At 41.4% G+C, this 27804-nt stretch overlaps 1 protein-coding gene across 1 annotated transcript; it reads left to right on the top strand.

The window, feature by feature from the left end:
• arhgap32a (Rho GTPase activating protein 32a) lies at positions 1 to 27804 on the top strand. Its single transcript, XM_051397789.1, has 22 exons — positions 1 to 316; positions 7619 to 7744; positions 8648 to 8753; positions 9731 to 9822; positions 10084 to 10168; positions 14314 to 14400; positions 14516 to 14653; positions 14816 to 14908; positions 15713 to 15835; positions 15958 to 16035; positions 17016 to 17097; positions 17220 to 17369; positions 19549 to 19651; positions 20900 to 21044; positions 21435 to 21517; positions 21985 to 22092; positions 22265 to 22410; positions 22501 to 22714; positions 23123 to 23271; positions 23456 to 23530; positions 23648 to 24316; positions 24497 to 27804. The coding sequence occupies exons 2-22, from the start codon at positions 7656 to 7658 to the stop codon at positions 26752 to 26754; spliced, it is 5073 nt and encodes a 1690-aa protein (XP_051253749.1). The 5' UTR covers positions 1 to 316; positions 7619 to 7655; the 3' UTR covers positions 26755 to 27804.

Below are 27804 nucleotides of genomic sequence, written 5' to 3' on the forward strand. Positions count from 1 at the left end.
TCAGGAGTGCGCGCTCCCGGTGGCGAGTGCAGATCCCTGAGCAGTCAGTCAGACAGCCGCGGCTCTCCGGGATGACTCCCACACTGCCTCAGCGATGTCGCACCCGAGCACAGTTTTCCCCCTAGAAACATCTACCTCAGATGGTCAGCCGTAGCGGTGTGTGTGTGGGGGTGTGTGTGTATGTGTGTGTGTGTGTATGTGTGTCCGAGATGAGCGTTTATGCCGTGCGATGCTGACAACATGTTTCCTCGTCGAGAATCTGAGCGCTGTGCAGCATAGAGGAGGCGGCAGAGTGGAGCAACGTGCACAGTTACAGGTAGGCTGTTTGAACAGGGGTTGTCACTAACTAACACTAGTGCAGACATAACCAGGGGGGTGGCACTGCCCTGAAGGTGTCATCTTAACTCTGTTTTATTTATTTTCTTTAATTGATCCGCCAGTCAGCATTGACAAATAACCGTGTCTGTCTCTCTCTGTGTGTGTGTGTGTGTATATGTGTGTGTGTGTGTGTGTGTGTGTGTATATGTGTGTGTGGGTGTTTATGCATGAAGCTGACTGGTGATCTGCCAGGCCCAACAGGTCAGAGTACACTGGTGGTGGTAAACTTTTCCCAGTGGTTCCCAGTGGAGTTCCCCGCTTGGTTTAGAGATATGGAGGGGACTGATTGCATCACAGGTTATGAAAACAAATCTGAGTTTATCTGTCAAGAGGATTTTGGTGCTGTTTTTCTAGGAATCTCTGTAATGCAGTGGGTGGGCACAGCATGATAGACCTAGGTAATATATTGCAAATACAGTGAGACAGCCCCTGCATATAGCGCTACCTTTGTGAAGCCTAGGATTTTATGATTTCATTTAAAAAAATATTCTTTTAAGAGCTGTTGATTAAACTGCTCATTTGTGAGGCTGTATGTTTTAGTGTATTTCTGTTGAATTGCATTACTGTATATTGTGAAGCCTGTATCATACACTATACATGTTTGTGTGTGGGTGTGTGTTTGTCGGAAGGTCCAGGGACAAAATAACAGGTACATGAAACGATTAATCGATAATTGATTAAACGATCGGCAGAAAATGATAAGCAAACTATAAACACATATACCATCCTGTTTCTGCCCTTTTTATAGACCAAATAAGGAAATAATCATTAGTTCCAGCCTTTACTGCACTGTACTGTAGTGCAGCCCACAATGTACAGGATTTGTATGTGTGTTGGAAGGTGTGGGGACAATTATTGGTATGTTTTTTGTATTTAATGTTTATCTGAAACGATTAATCATTTAGTCGTAAGACCTGCAGCAACTATTTTGTTGATTGATTGAATTGTTTGTCATTTTCCAACCAAATATTCTCTATTTCCAGCGCCTTAATTGTGAGGATTTGTTGCTTTTTCTGTCTTTTACCTGTTAAACTGAATATCTTTAGGTTTTGGACTGATGGTTCCATCAGAACAAAACATCTTTAGGCTTTAGGAAATAGTTTTTTCACACATTTTCACTATAATTTGCTATTTTATGGGACATATCGTGGATCAGTTACTCAAGAATATAGAAATTCATTAAGACAATTGTCATCCAACAACATATTGTGAAGCCTTTACCCACAATAAACAAATTTGTTTTTGTGTTAATTACAAAATAATAGGTACATGTTAGTTGGTTTATATTGAGCTTTGATAATCGATTCATTGTTTTAAGCAAAAACTCCTAAATTAATTGCATTAATTTGATCAAATGTGAGACTTTTCTTTTACTTACGCGATCATAAATGAATACTTTTGGGTTTTGGATTATTTGTCCAACAAAACAAGTGCTTTGATAACATTATCTTGTGTGTTTGAGTGTGTAGTGACAAAATAATAGGTACATGTTGTATATTTATAATACAGTCCAAAACACAATAACAGCCTCAAAAATGACCTCAGAGTTGAGTCAACATCTCTGATTCAGATGAGCAAGAGCTTTACAGAGGTAGTAGTTGTTGCAGGGATGTTGTATTAGATTGCATTAGATTGAGCAGGTGACTGTGATGTTGTATCACTGTGTGGGAGTTTCTGTTACACCCAATATTGCGTTAGTGAGCCAAAAGCATTGGGCAAGGCTATATCCTGCAGAATCATATTGCTAAAATATTTGTCTCACTCACTTGAGATTTCCTCAAATTCTTCATTTTTACTGTATCATTTAAGTAAATGTGTGCTGCCCACAAAGGCCTGTACTCTACTGTAAGGCTTAGGTGACAGATCAGCCTGTTGATTAAATATTTGGGTCTTTGTTGTCTACAACTTAATCGCCCAGCTGTTCATCCCACTCCTTGGCCTTCGTCTAGGGTCACTGTGACTCTGCAGGTTGCAGGACAAAGATTGAGCTGTGACACCGACTCAGTGTGAGATGAAATAAAGTTAATCTCACTCTGGGAGAGATTATGGGATCATATGACGCCCCCACCTCCTCCTCCTCCCTCTCCCCCCCAAGAAGTGAAATGAGTGACAAAGCTCCAGTAAAGATGATTTGATATAAAAAATGTGTATTGTGGCTCACTGAGAGAGCAGCAGCAGCAGACCGGGGGTTGTCTCAAATGCTGCAAGGTGGAGGAGCAGCAATGTCATCGCCTTAGGCAGATTGTCTGATGATGATGATGAGGATGATGTTGGCGGTGATGATGTGTCTAAAGCTTGTGGTCAAGGGGTTCTCTGAGGCTTAATTTCCCTCCTCGTGCTACCTCATCTTCAGTCTGGAGGAGCATCAAGTCACGGTGGACCGGAGAGAGGTTACCATGGCAACCGCGGGCCTCTTCTCCACTGCGTCTCTCGCTGGTGTTGACTGCATTCCAGGGCTCAGAAAGAGAGCCTAAAACCCAACTTTCCCCCTGGTTAACAACACAGTACTGTCATATCCATCTGGGAGAGACGATGCTTTATCTGGATCAAAATGAAGACACATTAAAGCTGCAATCAAATTATTATTTTTATATTGGTAATTGATCACATGACTACGTGTAAAGGGTTTGTTCGTAGTGAGAATCATCACCTGACCATAATGTCGTCTTTCAGCTTGTTGTTTTGGTTTTCATCCTGCAACTTTACAGTTTTGGACCACTGTTGCTGCTCTCATTGCTTTCAGACAAAGCTAAAAAGCTTTATAAACCGACTACCTATAAATTAATGATAATGTTGCTCCGTATCAGCTGAATGTCTAATAAGCATCTGTTTTACCTGTTTTCAGCTTGTTTCTACTGCCCCCAAGTGGCCAAAAAAGTCAGTCATTGGAGGTTTTAAGTTATTTTGAAGTCACCTGCAGGGGTTTGAAATGCGATGGTTAAACACTTAATGTACAAATATTCACTGCAGTGTTGGGCTAGTTACTCAGAAAAATTAATTTACTACTCATTACTATTTTCAAAAATAATCTTATTACTTTACTGAATACTCTCTGCCAACAGTAATTAGTTACACTACTAGTTATATTACTTTTCTGCTACTCCCCACACCTTTCTCCCCAAAATTCAGACTTATGAAGATTAAAATAAATTTTTGTTTGTTAAAATCAAAGTAAAAGGAATATTTCCAGCCACTAAATATAATATTTTTCATAATTAATCCAAGGATGTGATTGGATTGTTGAATTTCAAATTAGTGGGGGGTTGCAAATGAAAGTAATGTTGTACCTAATTATTTTTTGGGTGGTATAATACTATTACTAAAATGTATTAGTAATTAGTTACACTACTAGTTACTGGGGAAAGCAATATTATTACTGTAATATCATTAGTAGTAATGAGTTACCGTCCAACACTAATTCATTGTACTTTACGTTACAACCAGATTCTTCGTTGATTGGAAACACAAGACTCTCTCCCCTCCACGTCCTGGCATTTGCTGCTGTTTCTATTATGAACATGCGACTTTGTTATGTGTGTCAATTAGCTCCCATCTTGAACAATGTACCAGATGTTATTGTCCTTAATCACCTTTAGAAGTCCATAAAGGACCTACCAAATATCCATATGTGAACCATATTAGCATTAATGTGAGTGTGTTGTCAAACCTAGATACAGAAACAGGTGAAATGGCAGTTTTTATACTCCCTTTCCTCCTCAGCCTTCTTTCCTCTATCCCTCCTCTCATATTTGAAGAAGTAGCTGTGACTCACTTAGACGCATCTGCTGTGTGTTTGTTGCTACAAATATGTAGGCAGCCATTCTTCATGTCAACATACTTGCTGATACTGCTTTCATAAACAGTGTGCAAGATTGTGTAGGCTGCCCTATTTTTCTTGAAAACGCCATGTAGGCCATCTGATACCAGGGCAACATCCTCCTGTGCTGCTCCAGTCTCCTGACATCAGAACATCGCTCCCTTTTAAATGTGACAGGTAGAGGGCTTCTTTATTGTTGAATCCAGAATGGTTTTGCTAAATACTTTGGATATGACTGATAGTGGAAAGATGATTTCTGCCTGATTTACAGCAGCATGTAAGCAACGTTGATTCTAAGGCTTCTAACATGAAACCTGTGTCAGAGGTTTTGTGGCACCTGGTTGTGACATTGTTCTATTTTTCTCGCCTCTGATGCTGCACAAAATGTCAGAATGTTTCCACCCATTTGTCTCTGCCAAGGACAATCACACATACTCTACAGAGCAAGTTCACCTCCTAAAATCACAACCTTTTTTGTTTTAATTTTTTTTTACAATCGTGACAGCCCTATCTTTTTATAGCTCAAGCTATTTGGGCCATTTCCAAAATAGTCTCCTTTTCATGTATTGTGGTGCTTGCTATAAGAACACGCATGTTGCTCTCTGTCGCCTTCAGCAAGTCTTTCAGATGGAAACAAAAGCGACTTCAAAGTACCCAGCTAGCCAGACTGTTCTGCAATGTAAAGTACAAAATGTCCTGTGCTTGAAAAGACTTGCTGTCTGATGTGGTACAGTCAGCAAGGTCAGTCATTGTACTGTGTACCATGCAACCTTTTTTATCATGGAATGCATGCAGCCGCTATGAATCTCTGCCCTCCATTAGCACCACATAGCCAAAATATTGTGAACAAGGTAAAGATTATGTCCATATCTTGGTGACAACTTTGTTTTTGTGTTGCCCTGCATATTTAAGACATACTAAGAGGCGCTAATTATATTACATGTACTCCTCGTGCTTCCAATCCTGTGTAATTTCGTGACACATGGCTTATTCATATGACTTTTCAAACACTTTCTCCAAGTGGCAACTTGAAACAGTACTCCATGTAACACTTTTCAGCAGTAAATTAATTTGCTGTCTGTGTAATGCATTGGCTCTCCTCTGGCAAGGTTATGGTGTCTATTAGAGGGGAGATACAGTATGAGATGTGGATAGAGTGGAGCTCGATCTGGCCTGTATTCCTGTCTGCCTGCTCACATTCTGCTGAGTCATGAGATTTTGTGGAAGTCAGTCAACAGCAACTCAGTGAGGCTACAGGCCAGAGGGGCTGGTGGGAAACTGCTATTACAGCAGCGGCCTGGGCTGATGAATCTACTCGTTATGTTGATTAGCGGACCTGCTTAGGGAAGAGGTAAAACTGCCTTGTGTTAATTGGAAGGGGATTGGAGGGAGCTGTTACTGACAGAGCCCTGTGTTTGTGCCCCACATGCCTTAAAGTCATTGTTTAACGCTAAGTACCCACACACATTTGGAAACTAGTTATGGGAATATTGTCGAGGAACATTAGGAAGAGTCTTGTTTCACTTCATCAGGACATTCCTACATCCCTTCTGTTTGTTTACAGTACATAAAGAGAGGAGTAGTAATAATGGAGTATGCGAATGATAGGGGATAGGGGCTGTCCTAGTATCAATCTTCTCATGGACTGAACGTGGTCATGGCACATGTAGAAATATATTCCTAAAAATGAAGAAGGGCCAATACCAGGATTTATTTTTCCTGTGCAATATTTGCAGTATATCAAGTATATCAATATGCTGATTAAAATGTTTTAACTAAAACCAAATTGGAAAAAAGGGGCCTAGCTCAAAAAAACAACCACAGACCAAAAGGTCACAAAAGCATCTGAACAGGTCCACATAGGTAGTACTTAATGTGATGGAGGGCTACATGACTCCTGGTTTCCGTGTGCCAATAGAGTTTGCAGCAGTTTGATTAAACACAACATATGCACATTCTTAAATATATGCACTAGCTGGAGTTAGCATGTACTTCATGTGCCTGGGTGCTCAGGTTTCCTCCCACAGTCCAAAGACATGCAGGTTGGGTTGATGTGATATGATAGGTTGACAAATGTAAGTGTGAATAGTTGTCTGTCTATATGTGACTTGTGACAGACCGGCAACCTGTCCAGGGTGCACCCTGCCTCTTGCACAATGTGAACTGGCATTAGCTTCAGTCCCTTAAGGATAGTTATAGATAATGGATGGATGAGCGTTGAGCACCATAAAGATCTCAAGATCTGAAGACTTATTTTTGGCCAAGGGCATCTCTAAAAGAGAGGACCTAAAGATTATGTAATAATGCAGAGCCCACCTTAGTTGATATAATATTATAAGTGGTTAATACATTTGTTCGGATCCTACAAATGGGTTATAAAGCTTTTATTGAACATAAAGCCTATTAATCGTTTGGCATAAGAATTCTAAATAAATCATTAATAACATCAAACGATAATTGATCGGCCGTAATTGAATTATCCTGATAATTTATAATAATATAATGATAATTGATGATAATTATTGTGCTTCCCTATCCAAAACCTTCAATACTACATAGAGCTTTGTTTTCTTAGGTTATTCAATTAGGGCTGCACAATATGCTAAAAAAAATGCATATTGCAATAATGTTGACATTAATGATTCGGGATTAGTGCTAATGATCATTTTTGCATCACGATTTTCTTTTTCACATAAAAAACTATTAAAATCATGATGATGTGACATTTGTTGCAGTCTGTACCAAACAAACATGTTTTCTTATCTGGAGAACAAGATGTGTAGGCCAGGGCATATCTCTGAAGCGCATTTCTTTTAGTTTTTTGAAAGGGTAAGAAAATGACAGCATCACCTTGAATAGTTTGGAGGAAAGCCAAAACTGGCCAAGGGGTGCTAACTCTCTGTGTGTTCTGTGAAAATATTTTTTTATTTCGGGGCAGACTATTCTTGAAATACTTAATCCATATCCAAATCCAAATACTTTTAATTGTTCAAATAATGAAAAAATAAGCAAAAAAAATATATTAAAGAAAGAAATAACGGCTCTAAACATGCATATGTTATCCAAGCACATGTAAGCTGCAATGACAGTCTTGACATTTCCTTGAAGAAGATATGAGTATGTTTTTGTTTCAGGCTAAAACCTGTCAGTGTTACGCTAAAACAAAGCTGATATGAAAACCATCCCATGAATTCTTAGCCTGACATACGTTATCATTAAAGCAGCTCCCAGCACTGTAGCATGATGTCATCGCAGATTACACTCTGGGCTCTGTGGATTGTAGCCTTGAGAGTCGCGTGCTGCAGCCTCAAGTGGGTTGACGTCTGGCGGCTTCATTTCATCGGACTCTTCCTCCCATCCTCCCATACTCTGTTACCCACCCACCCACCCACCCTCGTCCTCTTCCTTTCCCTCCCCCCTCAGGTTTCTCTACAGCGGGCTGTTGCAGTCAAGCAGCATTATGGAGGCTGGATGTGTGGTTGCCGCGGTGATTGAGAATGCTGCCTCAGGACCCCAGGGTGAACCAGGAAGTAGTGACGTCCTTGAAGGGTGAGTAGCTCTCTTTTTCTGCGCTTCGTGTCAGCTGATGAGAATTATGTAAAACCGTGTAGATGTGCAACAAAGAGAAATAAGGAGATAGATGCTACATGAATGCAGTGTAATGGTAAGGCTAATACGAGACCCTGTTCTCAGAGTGAGACAGAGAGAGACACTGTTCCTGTTTAAAGGTACATCATCTCCAAACCTCACTGTATTTCCTCTGAATTTACAATGTGCCTATGTAATTAGTTCTGTCACTGTGGATCACATAAATTACATTGTGTGTCACTGTTCTTGGCTTCATGTCCTGATCTCATCACACTGAATCACTGTGACAAATCCAAGGCCTGTCTCTCTCCTCTATTTGTTGCCCATTAAAGTTGAGCTGAATGAACCTCACCCTCCACTCCCGACTACATTGAGTCACATTTCAAGTGAAGGTTTTGTGAAGCACTCCCCAGTGGATACATTGCCTTTATGGCTGTCTGAATAGACAAGCTTTGCTTTCCTGAGTGGATACAAAAGACATGGTGGCTTTTTGTTGACCCCACCATAGTATGTGATGCTTTTTTCATTTTTCATCTGCACCAAGGATTTGTTCCCATCGAGATCTGATTGGAAAAGATGATTGTTTTCTCATGTTTTATTATTACATCATACCCTCAATATTAGAGATTCAAACAGACCAAGTACAACATGTTTTTTGGGCCATGCTGGTGCAATGTCATGATTTGAGCCCCAGCCACATATTGTTAATTCATCTCCCTCACTTGCTCCCTCTGGTGTATTTTTAAAAAACTACAACTCTTATTTGAAAAGCCCAGTAGACATTGGATGTTGTGATAATATGACAAGCCATCTTTCTTTGTGTTAAGATTCTTGTATGAGACTTGTATGAGTCTGTTTCTGCAGAGATTTGCTACCATCTACTGACCTGGACAAAGACGATGCCTTACCTCAAGCCACCAACAATAATCCTCCAGAAGACAAACAGCCACAGGAGACATCCACTGCCATGGTACACGCCCACACACTGACTCATCACTTATATAATAAAAATACACAAACAGTCATCAACGGACACGTCGCCCTTCTTCCCTGAAGATGTTTCACACAGTGATGTCACCACAACATGACGTCACTGAGGTCACAAACAGTCACATGAGAGTCAGCAGTCACAGTAATAAAAGTGTGAACAGGTGTGCATTTCCCTTCAGGCTGGGAATCAGAGAGAGGTGGTGTGTTTGAGTACTGCTTAGGTAAAGTGTTATGCCAATATTGTCATAGACAAGTGATGTCATCATCCCTCCTCTTCAGTTTACTTCTGGTTACTCCATTTTTTTGGAATACGCCTTCACAGTGGCTTTCATCTCTGTAGGGGAATTACCCTCCTGTTTTTATAATCAAAGGTTGACATTTCAGTTTTTCAGCTCAACTCAACTCAACATCTTTATGCCTATTCTTTTCTTTATACGTTTGTACTTTTATTTTCAAATTATACATCATGCTGAACATCTGTCACGTCTTCAAACCAACTAATTCAATTGTAAACTGGATAGAACAAACAAAATAGTACAAGACACAAACATTACCAATATTAATTGTATTAATAACAATACTCCATAGACACATAGATAGACATGTCTTTAATGTTAGATTCATTTATATAAAATAATGACATCACATAACATAATATTAGCAGAAACATAGCTGAATATAGGAAAGAATTAACTTTATGTAAGCACAACACTAACATAACATTACATTACATAACATTGTTACATAACATAAAATAAACATAATATAGCATTAATATAACGTTAGCAGAGGTGTGTAACTCACTACTTTATTCTTATACCAGACGTCTAAGTTTGTGTCCCGTGTCCCTGCTGTTTTATGGTGATCAACATAATTATTCTTGTCTGCAACTGCTACTCCATCAGTCGTCCTGTGACTGACTGACACTTATTGATGTCTCCTATCTCTACTTGGCAGGTGAGGAGTGATGATATCACAGAGCACCCAGCTGAGCATCTCCTGCGCTCCTGCGTCAGCACGGCTAGCATGAAGGTCAAGAACATGAAGAAGTAGGTGCTCCTCGTGACAGTGTTGTTGCTATTATGGGCTGTAAAGCAGGGCTCTTATCCAGGCCATGAAATGAGGACCTATAAAATGATGAGCGCGGCACAGACAGACAAGTCAGCCTGCTGCATCTCTAACCGTATTCCCTAACACATAGTCCTAATCTCTCTTTCTTTTCCCTCTTTTGCTTTTGCTTTGCTTTTCTCTCCATCATGGTGTCAGTGTGTTGAATACTGATGAGATGCTGTTGTGCTGTGTTTTTTTAGGCTGACGTTCCCCAGAGGTCACTTCCCCATGTTGGCAGAGTGTGCCCATTTCCACTATGAGACTGTTGACTTTGGCAACGTTCAGGTGAGCCCTGAAAATACTTACACTGTAACTTCTGCAGCAGAGAGTTACTATGTTTAGTAATTGTGTCTTTGGCTCAAGTTCAGTGGCCATTTTGGTGAATTGCTCCAGAATGCATCAGTCTTGAAATGATGTGGCAGTGAAATCAATGTCCTTCTTTGTCTTGTGGACAGTCCTGCCCTCATTAGTAAATTTTCCTTATTTTTTCCTGAAATGTCAGATTAGTAGTCATTCTATCAGGAGAGCTGTAAAATATAAATTTGCCCAAAGTTGTACCCTGTCATGCATAATTCATTGTGTTTTCACTATTATAGATTGTATTAGTTCCCATCCTATTAAAGCCAAGATCTGATTCCAGCAGTGTGTTCATCCTCTGCATTACAGTATATTAACGTCAGATTCATCTGACCTCTGTAAACCTGTGATGCCGCCTTATTAGACTTAATCACATGATGCCATCCAGTGAGTGAATGAGTAACAGTAGTTTCCAGGAGAGACAGCTGAGTCCATCCAGGATTTGTAGGAGATGACTCATTTTAAAAGTGAAAACCTGTTCTGACAAAACAATAGAGGGTGTGAGAATATATGGGAACAGTTGAATGTAATTGGAGATACATGTTGTCACAATATTGCAACCAAACAGTTTTTTTAAGCACAGCTCTACAGATGGTAATTAGGGATGCATGATATATACCAGGACAGATAAAAACTTGGTTGATAATTGAAAATATACAATATTATCTATTATTCCAATGATGAAATTATAGCTGATAAAGTATTGGTTTAAAATAATAATCATTTAGTATAGGCTTTATGTTCTCTGAAAGCCAACCTCTCTGAAAGTATGTTTGTGAGATTTTGTTATGTACATTACTAGAAAGCACATGAACATTTGAAAAGTCAGAACTGCTCTTTGTTTTTGTTGTGTTAACAATAGAGATTTTGTTAGGTCAAAGCTATGACATATTAAATCATCCATGTTTGTCAGCCTTTCTTATCCTCAGGCGTGCATAGACTACAGGTTCTGAACTTCTTTTTGAAATACAAAAATGTGAAATTACTGGTTATCTTATCAGTATCGGGAATGAGAAGCAGGAAGTTAGTGGTTATCTTATTGGATGAAAAAAACAATCCATGTCGCGCATACCTAAAATGTCGCTCTGTCTTTGTCACCTTGTCCATCACTTTGAGCAGACTGAAATAGCTTGACAACCATTGGATAGTTTCCGGTGATTCATTTTGTTCAGACATTCCCTCAGGCTCCAGAGGATAAATCCTAATGACTTAGATGATCCCCTGGCTTTTCCTCTAGTGCCACCACGAGGCAAGACTATAACTATTTGATGGATTGCCATGACATTTGGTGCAGATAAGTAGGGAATAATTGCATTAAGCTTGACTTTTTTCAAATTCCCATCAGCCTCAGCTATACTTTATGTTTAGTGCTAATTAACAATTATTTGCATGCTAACATGCTAAACTAAGAAGGTGAACAGTGTAAACATTATACCTGCTCATCATCAGCATGTTAATATTGTCATAATTGTGTTAGCGAGGATACTACAGTGCAAAGTGCCCAGTGCAGAGCATAGCCCCACAATGCCACCAGCATGGCTGGAGGCTCATGGTCTTGTTTCCATAAACTATAGTAAATTAAAGTATGGATGTGGTTATCATGGATATAGTGACTCTCAACAGCCAGCTAATTATTTGGACTTCTTCTTTTCTTTTTTTAAGAAAGAGTATATTTGCTGCAGTGATAATGAGAGGCAGTGAAGCATTCGTTGCTGCTCAGTGACATGGGGAAATGGCTGTTAACCGCCTGGTTAACCTCAGCGCAGTTCAGTTTTCTTGCCAGCAGAGTGCAGCAGTCGTCTCTCCACAACCAGACTCTTCCAATGGATCTTAACACAAAAGAGTGCATGAGCGGTGCATGCATGCTTATATGGCTGAATCCATGCATGTAGCGTTAATGGACTACAGTGAAGCGGGCTGGATGGGACTTGAATCCCAGGATGCTCTCACGCTGTTGGGTAAACGTCCTGCTGTGGTTGCCATGACTGTCATGGCTTCATCAGTAGAGTGGAGGCAAGTGAAGCAGCAGTCTCAGTGACCTTGAAAAGCTCCACAGGGAGAAGAAAGGCTGAGCTGAGCTGGTAGAAAAATATCAGTCTGGGGAGACAGTGACACTGAAAGCTCCTCACACTGTCTGCACACGCGGGGGCACATAGCGGGGGCACATTTCACTGTTCAATCTGCTTCAATTTATTTTTACTTCTGCATTATTATTATGTTATTTTTTTGATTAATTTCTTGACTTAATCTGAGAGATGAGTCTTTGTTCTTGTTGTATCTCCCATGATGCATTTGCCTGTATGTATATTCACAGACTGTGGCGGGAGGAAGGGAGGGTAGTGATCAGGTCTCATGTATCCTAATCGCAGAATAGCACAAGGACAGCAGACTGGCTCTGTCTGCAGCCTGCCCGACTGATTCCTCTGCAGATTAGCTCCAGTCTCGCCCTGAGAGTGGAATGAATGAGAATTGTTTTGAAACGAAGAAGGGTCTTCTATCTATCTTGTGCAGCTTTGCCTCTGTATGATGGATGAGCTCGTGCATCAGTGTGTGCCGGTTGAGCCCATTTACTGCCAAACCCCCTTTTGTCACTCGAGAAAAGGAGAGCGGTTGAGAGGGAGAGGGGGAGGGTGATGGAGGCAGAGTACAGGAGAGGGAGGAGGGGTAAAAGGCAGGCAGGAAGGGGGGGTAAGACACACAGTGGGAAGCATCCTCTTTTCATATTTACTGCTTTGAATAGGGCAGTGAGTGCGTGGTGATCCAAACCCTTGTGTATGAGCATTTTACGTAAGGCGGCAGGGGACGGCAAACAGGGCGAGTAAGGAGCAGCATTTAAACTGCCCTCAGCCAAGATTTGGCTTGTTGGAGGAGCTTACTGAGGTCCAGGACTGCGGCTAGACACAAAGAGAGAGCCACTTCCTCCAGCTCTGGATGGATATCTGAGATGCCTTAGTGGCAGGTAACCTGGATGTGAGAGTGTGTTATAATTTGAGCTTCTGGTGCCAGATGTTTGTGAATAAATAACATAATGCAAGGGTTAAAGTCTGAGCTGTGTTAGCATGTTTTATTTTGAAGGATGCAGTCTTAGAGGTGTGGGAATCGTAGAGGAAGTGATGCTGAAGCATGCAAGCAGTGACAACTTTGAGATTTGCTGTTTTGTTTCATAATTTTTTGTTTTTATCACGCTTTGTTTAATCAAAAAAGCATTTTGGTTTGTCTGTAAATCTCTGTATGATTCTGCTTCTCCCATCATGCTGTTTGGCCTTCTGACCCTGGATCAGTGCTTAATTCAGATGATTAGTTCGGGCTTTTGTTTTTCGATTTAAATCCTTGCAGTGAATAAGAGCTCTTCCATCATTACTTATTCAAGAACAAATTTCCTCATTCTGCGTTTCGTGTTAGCCTGGTTTGCTGTGTTACTGTTGAGGAGTAACTAGGTCGCTGTGTGTTGTGCAATGGTGTATCTGGATGAGTTGCTAACAGTTATAAATAACCAGAACTTCCCTTGGCTTCCAGGCCTTTGAAGTCTCTTCTACAGTAATGTCTATCAGTGTATTCCCAAACTTCGAGGCTTTGATCTTCTCAGTTTTGGGGGATATAGAATATCGTTGAGGAGGAAGAAGAACAAGAAATCTGTGCTAAATCTACACCGCCTTCAAGCGCTAATATCTTATCAGCTAATGTATTATATATTTCATACTGCAGGATCCATGGAGAAGTGAGAATATATTTCTACGCTTTTGGAAGAGGAAATATACTGTACTTATTTCCCAAATTAAACACTTGTTTTTCAATAACAAAATCCTTTAAAAGAATGGTAACATACATATTTTTTGCGGTTTTACTTCCTGTAGTTCTCTGTTACTCGAATGTTTAAGGTTTCTATGCTCAAACCCAGCGCTGAGTGTAAAAATGGTTTTACTATTTAATGAAAAAATGGAGTTGGACATGGTGTTCTTCTTGTACACCAGGTCACATACAGAGAGGTTGTTGTATTATATGCATCCATTATTTAGAATGTGGGCCCTATAAGCTCCTCTGTCTCCATTTTTTCTGGTTCTTTTCCTTCATAGTTGGCCTTCGCAGAGGGGCAAAGTGAAGGACCGAAGGCTGGTCTGGACTCCAAAGAGCTGGTCTTTCTGATCCAGGTCACTTGCCAGGTAACATCACTAACTGCATTTGGAGAAGTTGACTAAATGGTATAGTATCTCAAATGTCAAATGCATGTTTTTTTCCTCAGTCTGACAAAAGTTTTCTTCTCTTTCTCTTTGTCAGGGTCGAAACTGGCTGGTAAAGAGATCCTACGAAGACTTCCGGGTGCTGGACAAACACCTGCACTTGTGTATCTATGACCGCCGATACTCACAGCTCATTGAGCTGCCAAGATACGACACGTTAAAAGACACTGTTGAGGTACCACAGAGCTGCAACTTCACTTTCTCTAATCTGTGATATAAATTACTTACATATTTGAAGTTTCATTAACAATTAGGATTCCAGTCCATTATGTTGTGTGGAAAATGACTCATAAGTTGTCAGAATTGACTAAATATAGATTATTGTGTCTCCATTCAGTCAGTAACTAAGATGTTGGCCACCTATCTGTCCCGCTTCTCTGCCATTGCTGACAACAAGATCAACTGCGGTCCTGTACTTACATGGATGGAGGTACCTTCTTATCAGCTTTTTGTTCACTCACTTGCCATCAGTTATTCATTCTCTAGAAAGCACCCCATTAAGTTAATTCAATATTTAATATTCACTATTAATGTTTAAATAGCTAAGTTAAAGGAACAGTCAGACATCTCAGTCAGAGTCAGGACATCATGGCCAAGATAAAAAAGCAAGCAAAAAATTAATGACTCACATTTAACACATGTAGAAACAAAAATGCAAAAAGAAGACTTAGTTAGTTTAGTTATGTGTTTAAAGCTATTTATGGATGCACAGCTGCTAGGCATCCTCATAGTGGTGGTTTGTGCACAAGACCAAGGGTTATGTAGTACCACTATGCAGCTGGGGATGCTGTGTAGAGGTGGTTTGGGTGGGTGTGCCACTTTTGGATTCTGACAATTCAATGTTGAGAGGTTTTGGTTGTTTTTGTTTTTAATAATCATATGGGAGTAGGCTTAAATACACATTTGTGTCTCTTCTTTGATGAGCTGACTGCTGTAAACAGATTTTAAAATCCAACCTGAAGCACTGGCTAGACAAACCTACAGTAAATACCAGGAAAAATACTAAGTGATTCCATTAATAAACACTCTGGTAACATATTATATTGCTGCTCATGTGAATAATACCATTTTTGTGCGTTGCTTGCCTCCTTCTGTCACTTTTAATGATGACCAGCTTCATTCATCCATTTGTCTTTGAGCTAAGCTTGGCCAACATGTCTAACTCTTGACAAGATAGAAAAATGTCTTTCTTTAAATGTCAGGATTTTGTTAATGTCACTTTTTTCTCTTCCAGATCGACAACAAGGGGAACCATCTGCTGGTGTCTGAGGAATCCTCAATCAACGTCCCCGCAATCGCTGCTGCACACGTCACCAAACGTTACACAGCTCAGGCCACAGACGAGTTGACCTTTGAGGTAACCTCTACTACATAAGACATAAGAGAAACATAGTCATAGTTCTTATCCCATTGTAATGCCTTCTGAATGCTTTCAGCTGTGATCAGACTTTATTCTTATCATCGCTGTCTGTGATCCAGGTTGGGGACATTGTGTCAGTGATAGACATGCCTCCTAAAGAAGACACAGGCTGGTGGAGAGGGAAACACGGCTTTCAGGTGAATCATCTGCTGTGCTTTATCCACACTGCGACGTCAGGTAGACAGAAAGCTTGATGTTGATGCTGATTGATGTTTAATAGAGAGCAGTGGAAGAACAACTTATCTCATCTCCCAGTGGTAATAAAGGAGCGATTAAAGTCACAGTGTAACAGAAGTCAGAGCGTCTTTCGCTTTAGTTTTGTGAGGTATGTCAGAGTGAAACAGTGAAATGAAATATGGACGGGTTTGGTAACGAGAGATAAGAATGCTCAAAAGTGGGCGAATACATTGGGATAAGGAGCTGTAGAGAGATACGGAGCTAAGGAGGACTGTTGGCCTTTGTCATCGTTGTTAGACCAGGAGCAGGCAGATATGGCTGAAATGTATAAATTAGGCCTCAACCACATTCTTTGGATGTCTAAGCAAAGTTTCTGCACGCTTAAATCCAAACACACACCCTCCTACTAAGACATTGCTCTGCTAGCTACCCACTAACTAACGGTGCTTTGGTATGATGGGCGGGGGTTGGCTAGCACCCCAATTTTCATATAAAAAAAATATTCAAAAGTGATTTTTGACACACAGTAAATGAGTAATCGATACAGGATTTGAACTTGGAAAATGTATTTTTCATTTTACTGCATCTTTAAGTAAAATGTTTCATTCTGGAGACCAGGAAATTCATACTGAGAGATAAAGACATACTGCTTGGTTTCATGTTTACCCATATTGACTTTATACCTTGTTTTTAAAGATCACAATAGCAAAAAAAGAAGCTAGTTTGTCATTGCGTGAGTGACACCATAAGATGCTTTGCACAATACGAATGTAAACCAGCTATTTTCAGCCTGAGGCAGCTTGTACCCTCATGCTTACTGACCTATTTCTCCACCTTCACCCAGTACTAAGCACCCCCACTGGCACTTTGAACTTACAAGTGTTATCACCATCTCTGTCTCTCCGCTTTACTCCCCTCATCCTCTTCTCTCTACTTGCAGGTTGGTTTCTTCCCCTGTGACTGTGTTGAGCTGATAAATGACAAGATTCCCCCCAGTGTTCAAAGCTCGGTGCCGAAGCCAGGTACTTTTTCAGAGTGTGTCTGTCCTACTGCTTGATGATTTATTTAAGAGTTGCTGCTGGGATGTGAGACGGATTGATTTAAAGTGGCTGTTAAGTGTGTGTGTGTGTGTCTTCTTAATCAGTGTGTAAGAAGCATGGGAAACTGGTAACGTTCCTGAGGACTTTCATGAAGTCTCGACCGCCGCCTCAGAAGCTACGGCAGCGCGGTATCCTCAGAGAGAGAGTGTTTGGCTGTGACCTGGGGGAACATCTCCACAACTCAGGACATGAGGGTAAATTACTCCTACAATGGCTTCTTTTTTTTCATTTCCTCTCTTTTTTTCCATTGTGTAATTCTCACCTGCTGGCAGTTCACACTGAAATGTTTCACATTTTCAAATTGTAAATACCCCAAGAAGGGATTACCGTGTGAATCTGCTGCCAGTATAGTGGATTTGTGATACATTGCTGTGATGTTTGATGTGAATTGAGTTGGTGGTGTGAATAACTGGTTTATGTTTGCCAGCAGGATGCGCTTCTGCATGGATCGTTGTAGATTTGCCAAAAGCCGTTTCTTTATTTCTGTTTTTTTCGGACATGTGGTTTGATAGAGGCAAAGCTCACATTAATTTCAATTATTCGTATCATGTTAAGCTACATGGGTGCCATTCTAAAATATTATTTAGACCAGTGGTTCCCTGCATTGTTTTGGTATATGGTCCCTCAAACCTCTGACACATTTGCCACATTCACACTGCAGGCCAAAGTGACGAACTCATTTTTGCTCATATGTGACTCAGGTCTGATTTTTTCATGGCAGTGTGAACAGCAGAAATCAGATGGAATCTGATCTTTTCAATTCTGATTCAGGACACCACGTTCACACCGTAAGTCTTAATGCTCAATTCAGATTTTTTGCTCAGATCCGATTTTTTGTTTGGCTGTTCACATTACCTTTTAAAATGTGGCCTATATCAGATTCCAGTGTGAACTGTTTGCGGTTTCGAACTGACCCACATGCGCAAAAGAACAATAACAATGACATCAGACGCAGCACGCTGTTGCACTAAAATTAGGGAGGTTATGGAGGAAGTAAGCATTTTCGCTTTTATTTCAAAATGTTTGTGTAATGGCAGCCGTAACATCAATGAGCAGGTGCTGAGGAGGAGAAGAATGAAGAGAAAGAGAGCCAAATTGGCTATTTTGGCCTTTTGCTGGGTTATGGCTGCAAATTACTTATTATTATTAACTTATTATTAACTCGCCGGCGCATAATTGTGGCAAATGTCGATGTAGATTTACGTAAAAGTCGCATCAAATCCGCCTTGGTTGTTCACACTGCGGCTGCATTGAAAATAACCAGACCTTGGTCTGATTCAGGACCACATATGGAAGTGGCCTAAATCTGATTTGAAAAAAATCTGATCTGGGCAAGATTTGAGTGTTCACACTACTTTGGGCCACTTTTGCCTGCAGTCTGAACGTGGTCTAACATATGTGATCAAATCGGATAGAGGTCTGATTTCTTGCAATGTGACCTCACCCTGTGCGATCAGCCGTATCAGAATTTGTACGACTTTTACGTCACTCTAGATTGACATTTGTCATGCGGGTCAGCTCAAGACTGTGACTTGTTCACACTGGAATCTGATATAGGCCACATTCAAAAAAACAATGAGAACAGGCAAACAAAAAAAACCCAAAAAAATCTGAATCAATAAGAAATAAATCTGAATTGAGTGCTAAGGCTTGCAGTATGAATGTAGCCATTGTCATTGTACATGTCTGTGCAGGGCTGTGGCTATTGTCCAGTCAAAAATAATCCCCAAAACTATACGGCTATCTCATAGTAGTAGATTTGCAGTAAATTATACTATTTAAGCCATCAAAAAAATGAAGAATGGAGCTCCTGGACTCTCAAATTATATTTTTGTCTGCACAGAAGCAAATGTTAACAATCTGTCCCTGATTTACTGAGTGAATGATGAAGTTACAACACTGGTGGGTCGAGTGTTGGAGTTTCTCCACTGGTCATTGCTCTTTCAGAATTATTAGGAGCCAACAGTCCTCAGCACATTGACTATACACGAGTCAATGTACACCAGCCTTATACTAGGTTTCATACTAGTCATGTTTTAATTTGCGTGGACAAGGTAATAAATTGTGACTTGAACTTAGTATGTGTAAAAAATGTGTTTTTTTGGCTTAGGTGAGCTGTAAGTAATTACTACTATTAATAAGAATAAGCATTTTACAAAAAAGATTAGGAACCCCACGTTAGGGACCACTGTCGACTAAATTGATATTAATTTCCTCAACAGAGTAGAAACAGTCTTTCAAGAATTGAAAGAGTAGAGATTACACATCTTAACTCAATGAAGGTACGATGATCAGAGCACTACACCGTGTGCCTTAGCCTGTTGAACAGAAACTTCATGTTTCAGCCTCTCACAGCTCTACTGTCCCCTGCAGTCCCACAGGTTGTTAAGAGCTGTGCTGACTTCATAGAGCAACATGGAGTCGTGGATGGAATCTACAGACTGTCTGGGATCTCCTCCAACATCCAGAAACTGAGGTTTGTACCCAATTTGTTGATTATATTGATCAGAAATTTAACCCACAATAATATTTTCTACAAGATGGTTTGTTGTTTGACAAGAGTCTGACAGGTGTTTGCATTTTGTTGCTAACTCAAATCTGACAAGTTGTCTGTTTCTGTGTGGCATTATGTTCTGACCTGACACTAGCAAGCACTCATTAGGAAGGAGTAATTCGAAATTTAAAGAAAGTATCAATAAAGTAGCTTCAGCTATAGAGCTCACTATTAACATGATGGATGCAGCTCGCCAAGTGTTTTTTGAGCTGCTTCTTCTGAAATCCATCAAATACAGTTTGATTCAAGCTGTGCAGCTTTGAATGGCTGTAATGATTTTCTCATCTTTTATGCTTGCCAGGAGGAATTCACAAAACAAACCACCATTAGTAGATAAACTGGAAGGCACATCTATCTGATGGAGTGTTGGCAGCCAATCAAAAGGGATTTTCTCACATGAAAACTTGCTGACCGTTGCCACATATCCCACAAAGTGTTTCAGGAAATGATAAATATGTGGTGATATGGTGATGTTTCTTGTAGTTTATACTCATTAAGGGTATTGATGGACCTTCTTATTTACCTGCTTTTCATCTCTGTTTAATATATTGTGTATTTTAGTTTAGGGAGGAATATTTTTAAAGGTTATATATAAGGTTACAACATTTACTTGCAACTAGATATTGCACTAAAGTACCAGCATCTCAGACCAAAACAATGGGAAAACTGACTTACTTAGTCTTTCTACAGTCTTTCCAGTAACCATCAACTCTGGTTTGGCTGAAATAAACCCCTTATTCACAGAGTTAGATGTGAAAATATTTGTGAAAAGTGCTGCATTGGCCACAACATGAGCTAACGTTAATTCTTGGGGACAAATGTGCCCGGTCAAAGTACATCCACTAAAAGGAAAAGATCCCTACAGAAATAGACGCTTTGTTTAACCAGAAACAGCTGTAATATCGTCATACTGGCCACCAGACTCCATAGACAAAAACTACAATTTTAACCTGCATATTATTGTAACATTGTAACTCCATTTAATGCTGACAGAAACAAAATAAAACTCAGCAGTTTCAGTCGCTCTCCTCTATTTCGAGATAAATCATTAATTCACCAAGTAAATTAGAGTTAAAATGTCCTCTTTATTTTTGTGTTTTCATACTGACAGATGGGCAGTAGGATGACGCCCCCGCTGTTCTATTTCTTCTTCTTCTTTCCGTCGTTTAGGCACGAGTTTGACTCCGAACAGATCCCAGACCTGACCAGAGACGTATTCAGGCAGGATATCCACTCAGTGGGCTCCCTCTGCAAGCTGTACTTCAGAGAGCTTCCCAACCCTCTACTCACCTACCAGCTCTACGACAGATTCTCAGTAAGGAGCAGATTTGTGGAACTGGGGCAGAGACTTATGCTGGGGATAAATATGGGAATGGGAACTGGCATAGCAGTTAAGCATGGTGAGGTGAAAAAGCTGCAGAGGACACATTTCCTGCTACTCAGTGATAATCAAAGAACTGGAGAAACAATGAAACATTTTCAGCTCATTTTAAGTGCTGCTCAAAATGGGGTCATTGCATTGCACTGAGCTTTCTAGGAACAGCAGGGGATGTGCACGCTAAAGCCGAATAGCAGATTAAGAGAGCCGAAACACTGGCTGCTCTGAATATAAAAGGGAAATGGAGAGCGGGAAATTTAAGGCTACTCCCTCGGCTGTGATTATCAGCCCTCTCAGTGATGTGCGCTTTATCCTCTGTCTTCACAGGAGGCCGTGTCTGCAGCCACAGATGAGGAGAGGCTGGTCAAAATCCACAATGTCATCCAGCAGCTGCCGCCTCCACATTACAGGTCAAGTTTACAGCTCACTGTTGCACCCTGGTGGCCTGAAGTGGAATTGTTTGAGTTCTAGTAAAGGGAGTGCTGCATCTGGACTGTAACTGATAATACTGTGATGCTTATTTTGATTGAATGAAGATAATGTGTCACCAAAAAGCTTTCTGTTTACTTACATCTCCACCACATATACAAAATACTGCTCTATGATGTTAAAACTTATCTGATCATTTCTGAGGAAAGAATGTTGTACTGTACATAGGCATCTTCTAATAATGTCTATGCAATGTGACATTAAATCCAGCTTTTTACTGGATGCACTGAACACCTGTTTCCTTTGACAGTTCTCACTCCACTTACTGGTAATATAAGACCTATATGACCCTCTCCTATGACCCAGGATTCCTTTTTCTAAAAGGAAATATTTTGACGTAATTTAAGTAATTTAGAGATTTATAATAAATTTGCCTTTTCATCTACAGGACTCTGGAGTATCTTATGAGACACCTCTCCCACCTGGCTACCTTCAGCTCCATCACTAACATGCACACTAAAAACCTGGCTATCGTCTGGGCCCCTAACCTCCTCAGGTGACTCTTAAACTATCATTCCAGATGTAAAGCTGCATGCAATTTCTTAAATTGGCACCGTTAACACCAAAATTGCTGTTTCCTTCTAGTGTTTCTGTGACAGTGAACTGGGGCATGTCTCAGTGGTCCAGAGCTGTGAAATAGGTTGCGCTGTACTGTAACTGTGTTTCAGGTCCAGACAGATCGAGTCGGCCTGTTTTAGCGGCACAGCAGCGTTCATGGAGGTGCGTATCCAATCGGTGGTGGTGGAGTTCATCCTCAACAACACTGAAGCTCTCTTCAGCCCTAAACTCAATGCCATCATACGGGAAAGCACAGGTTGGTCAAACTAGAAACCAAATAACATCCAAAGTGGCATCTGTTCTGATTATATGCATCTCTAACACTTTCTTAACACCTTACTTTTAGGTAATAACACCTTATCCAGACCTAAGTCCCTGCTGGTCTGCTCCCCATCCACAAAGTTACTGTCTCTGGAGGAGGCCCAGGCTCGCACTCAGGCACAGCTTGGCTCCCCGGCCACTACTCCCTGCCTTACCCACAGTGACTATATCGAAGTTGGGGAGGGACCCGGAGCTCTGCTCGGCAAGTTCCATACGGTCATCGAGCTCCCGATGGAGAGGTAGTTTTTTGCCGCCTGATAGGTCCTCAATTTTATTTATTATATGAATTCTTCTGCTTCATGAGCATAACGAACATAGTGTCATAATTTGTTCAGATAGATACAAATGGATACACGGTACCAAACGTTTACTGGTTACAGCTATTAAAATGCGTTTCCTACTTTTGTTGGACAGAATGATTTACATTATTTGAAAATGTTACCTTGAGAAATTGGGATGGGCATTTTTCACAAATGTTGGACATTTTGTTTTCTAAACAATTAAGTTATTGATTTGAATATAATGATAGTAATATTTAGGTGTAGCCTGTAAGTTTTGTTTTAATGTATTTCTGCTTGTGTGATGTAACTGGCACTTTTGTTAGATGAAACAGGGAGTGTTGAAGATGATTTGTTCTTGTGTTGTAGCACCAAGCGGCCTCCTGCTAAACCTAAGAAGTCTCCTGTGGGGAACTGGCTCTCCTTTTTCCACCTGGGAAAGTCCCAGTCTGTGTCTAAACGTAAACTGAAGCGACACCCCAGCGAGCCCAACGAGATAAAGAGTATTGCACTGCCAGGTCAGATCACGGCTGCTGTTATCGTCTGTACCTGTCAAAGCTTTTGTTTCTGTATTTTTCTGTGAATTTGAACTTGTCAGTTTCTTCACCTAATCTTGACAGTTCGATGTGTCGAAAAGTTTTTTTACAAGTGCTAAGGATTCATTTGATTGCGAAAAAAAAATTGCTGTGAAAACATTTGCAGGTGGAAGAGGAGATAGCGGCACATTGCGGTCTACCAAAAGTGAGGAATCTCTCACCTCTTTGCACAACGTGGAAGGTAATTAATCATTAAATCAGACATTTTGCACACTGCCATTGGTTCCCTGTGGTTAATATTATCTGTATTTTTGAAGACTGAGTCTAAATAGGCATGTTTTGTTTTTTTCTATTCCAGGGGAACCTCCAAGTTACCGCCCCCGCAGACCTCGTTCGACTAGTGAGGCCCTTTCTGCTGTCTGTAGAGACGACCTACGCAACTCCAGAAGTAAAGACAACCACAGAACCCACCTACTGAATGAGAGTCATAATGGTGCTGATCGTGTCCGCACCGCAGCATATATTTCACCTCCACATCAGGAGGACGATCTGGATCTTTGTCCGCCGGCTGCAGGCATCTCTAGTTTGGACTTTGACCCCATGTCTTTCCAGTGCAGCCCGGCCTCAGCAACGCCTGGGCTGCAACACAAGAAAGACGGAAATAAATGGAGGAAGAGTGCAGGGTGTTCCAGTGAATCGGAGCCAATCTCCTCTCCCAACAACAACATTAGCTGCTCTCCAGATATTAGCCCGGTTCTCAGTAAGGGTGGGAGGAAGATTACCTCCAAGCCACTCTCTCCCAAACTCAGGAAGAAATCTTTTAAGACGCAGGCAGATGTGCAGAATGCCTCCGCCTCTCCTCCACCTCTTCCTTCTTCTTCTCCCCCAGTGGAGAAGGGTGAAGCTCCACTGACAGATGGAAAGGTGCCCAGAGCACCCTACCAACACTGCAGCCCACTCAGCACAGCGAGCCAGGCGTCAGCCCTGACTGACCTCAGTCAGTCTGCACAGAACCTGCCTGATCCAGGTCAGTATCACTCCTCTTTAAGATCATACATAACGTTTACTCTATATAGTTAGTATATATTTAAATAATAATGCATTGTGTAGTTTCTTATGAAAGCTTTTGTGTCTTTTCCCATCATGTCTTACCATAGCTTTGTTTGTCCTGTCATACTGTAGCGTTGTTTGTCTTATCCCTCCCCAGGAACAGATAGACTTATGAGTTCAGTGTCTGTTCTCCCTCCTCACCCTCCCTTGACGAGTGCTGCGCGCAAGTTGGCTTTGGCTCTGGCCGAATCTGCCCAGAAGGCCAGCAGTGGCTCCCAGAGAAGAAACAACACCCCATCGCACCCTCTCCAGAGACAGGAAGCTCCTCACGCCCAGGACAGACTGACCCGGCCTTCCGTTCTCGATCTTAAAGTGTACCCTCAGGAGTACTGCAGCCCTCATATTTCATCTGTTTCCCAGTGGCAAACATCAGCGAACAGCCCTGTGGAGAGCCACTGCTGTCCTCATCCTGTTCATTTCCTCCCTGCACACCTCAGCTCGGAGCCGTTGCAGGTCACTGACGGACAGGAAAGCATGTGCAATTTCACACCTAATGTCAGTCCACTGGGATCAGGAAGCTTGGATGAAGGCAGCGCCGAGAGGAGGGACTGCAGAGAGGAAAAAGAACATAGAGATGTCACACTAGCAGGACCCACCTATCAAAGCGTTGGTGTTTCAACACCCACCCAACCCACTCAGAGCCCGTCAACTTCTCCCGTATATGTGAACACCGACTCTATCAATGTATTCAATTTCCGCGCTGTTCTAGCGGAGACCTCCATGCCTGCCTCAATCGAAGAGGTCCTTCCACGTCAATTAGAGCCCTCCTCAACCCATCACTACAGCCCAGAGGAAGACCGACCTCTAGGCCTGGTTGAAGATGTCTACAGTAATCATCATCATCATCATCATCGGCCGATTCCAACAGGACGAATGCCTGCACCTCACTGCCCTCGGCCCGATGCTCTGCCACATCACCTTCTGGGGCCAAAGGGCATGTACAGGCAGTCCTCTGAAAGTCACTACAGCACTTTAGGGTTAAGGCACCCTTTGTCACCTCAGTACAGACGTTACCATAGAGATGAGCACCTTATCGGTGGCTGCCCCAGGCAACAAGGCCCGTGGCAGAGGTCAGAAGATAGAATAGTTGGGCACCCGGCCATCCGGAGGGCTCGCTCCTTCCATGCCCCTCAGATTAGTCACTATGAATTGGCAGAGACAGAAGTCCTGCCCCCTGATACCATGTTTTATGTCGAGCAAACGTCGAGCCAGGAAGCACCCTATCAGAGGCTGATTCAGACAGGCATCCACCCTGTTCGACCCCAGTTTGAGCCCACACGTGCTGACTATCGTTACAGCCCTTACTCTGATGTGAACCCAGTAGATAGCGCCTGCTATTATGTAGAGCCCTGCCGGCAAAGCGGTATGAGACACAGTCAGTCTTACACTGTGCGTTCCACAAGGGGAAGTGGACAATCAGATTACTACAACTACTCTCCACACCATATCCCGCCTGGGAACAGAGAGCTTTACATAGAAAGCAGGGACACTGTTGTTTATGAGGCTAGAGATGCAGAGGTTTTTGAAAGAGTCGTATATCAACCAGTCAAGCAGGAGAGTAAATCCAGACGTAAAAATACATGTCCAGATGTGTCTCCATATGAGAGCCCTGTCTCTCCAACTGACTCAAGAAACAGAGACATAATGCACACAAGAAGCAAGTCAGACCCTGGAAACGCCTGCCTCCTCTCCGCCAACAGGACAGAAAACCAAAATGTTGTGCTAGTTACATCCCCAACTTCACAGAGCTCTCAACAGGCAGAACCACAGGTCACCAAGCAGCAGTATGGTCACAGGTCGAGTGCGGAGCCGGGACCATCCAGGAGGATTCAGATCAGAGAGAGCTCCTCACAGCAGCCGCCGCTCCGCAAAGTCCCCTCACTTCCAGAAAGGGGCTGTCGTAACCTCAAGAACATCGAGCACAGTAACAGAAGCCATACACGAGGTCACGATCAGGATCGATTAATGATGACCAATGCTGTGAACAGCTACTCTGGTATTGTGAAACCCAGCATCCTCAGGAGACCGGGAAGGTCACAGAGCACCAGAGAAAATCGTCACTACTATCATCACCATGCCAAATCCCCTCTGGATCCTGAACATCTGGGATCCTTTTCCACTCAGCCCAACAGAAGGACTCAAAGCACTAAAGTCAGGCCCACACAATATGACCACATGGAGGGGTATTACGCAGCGCCCAAACCTAAACCCACAAGATCCGGTAAAGCTGTGGCCGGATATTTGCCTGGCCAGGGCTGCATGTCTCCCCGCGGGCACAGACTGTTGTCCAAGGCTCTGGGTCATGAGGGTTTTTATCATGCTGCACTGAGATCAGAGGCCGGGGTCTACGAGTGATTCTGACTACTGGTTTTATCTGATTCCACATTGGGGCCAAAGGAGAACAGCACTTTATCCTCTGCCAGACCAACAGACTGTTGCGTTAAGAGTGTGTTTGTTTTAACCTTCAGGAGCTGCTACAAAGTGTGAAGTGAGGCTGCTGCTGGGGATCATATTGTCGCCATTGCTGGTAGTTTCATATTTTGCAATGGCTTTTGAGGGTGCTCAAAGGGAACAAATGAATCGTATGCAGATATTGTCTTAAATTTAGAGATTTAAAATTAACAGTAAGAGAGAGGCATGTTTGAGAAAATGACGGCTTATATATTTTATTTAATGTCTAAACAAAAGGAGATGAAAAGCTAAAGTAACTGGTTTTATTCATATGATTTCAGTATAGGAATGTGTAAAAAATAACATTCATTTTAAATGTATTATATTTGTATAAATAACACCGCTAACATGTGGCCAATGTACTGTACATTTTGTTTTCTATTCTAGTCTGCTCAGACTTCAACAAGCACTTTTGAGGATAACTGTGTATGAAACACATTGTCTTAACGTGGTGTACATGAAGCCTCTTGATATACAGTATCTATTTTTTTCTGTAAGAAACAGCTTGCTTTGAATCATCGTTAAATACTAAATTAGCACTTTTTGGGGGGTAAAATGAAAGATAACCTCATGGTTTCTAACCTTTTGCTTTTTTTTTTTCTTTATCACATTGTCTAATGCAATCTTAAAATAACAATGATTTCTGTTAAGGTCAAGGCTACCATGGCGAAAATATGCTAGACATACAGTAAATGCAAATTATCTCATTCAGTTAGGTGAAAAGGTGTATTTTGTATGGCATTGTGGTTTTGTCACAAAAATGAAAATTTCTTTCCTCTTTTAGGGAACTTTTAACAACGTGGTGTTTTACATAAATTATGATGTTGTTTTATTCATTAAAGATGCTATTTCAAATCCAAACATGTAGATGAGGATATTCTGTTAAGACATGTTAAATGCATTATTTTAGTGAGAGTCTTTAAAAAGAATAAAGATATATTATATCAATGGTTA

This window comes from Dicentrarchus labrax, unplaced genomic scaffold, assembly GCF_905237075.1.
Source record: "Dicentrarchus labrax unplaced genomic scaffold, dlabrax2021, whole genome shotgun sequence".
Taxonomy (NCBI): Eukaryota; Metazoa; Chordata; class Actinopteri; family Moronidae; genus Dicentrarchus; species Dicentrarchus labrax.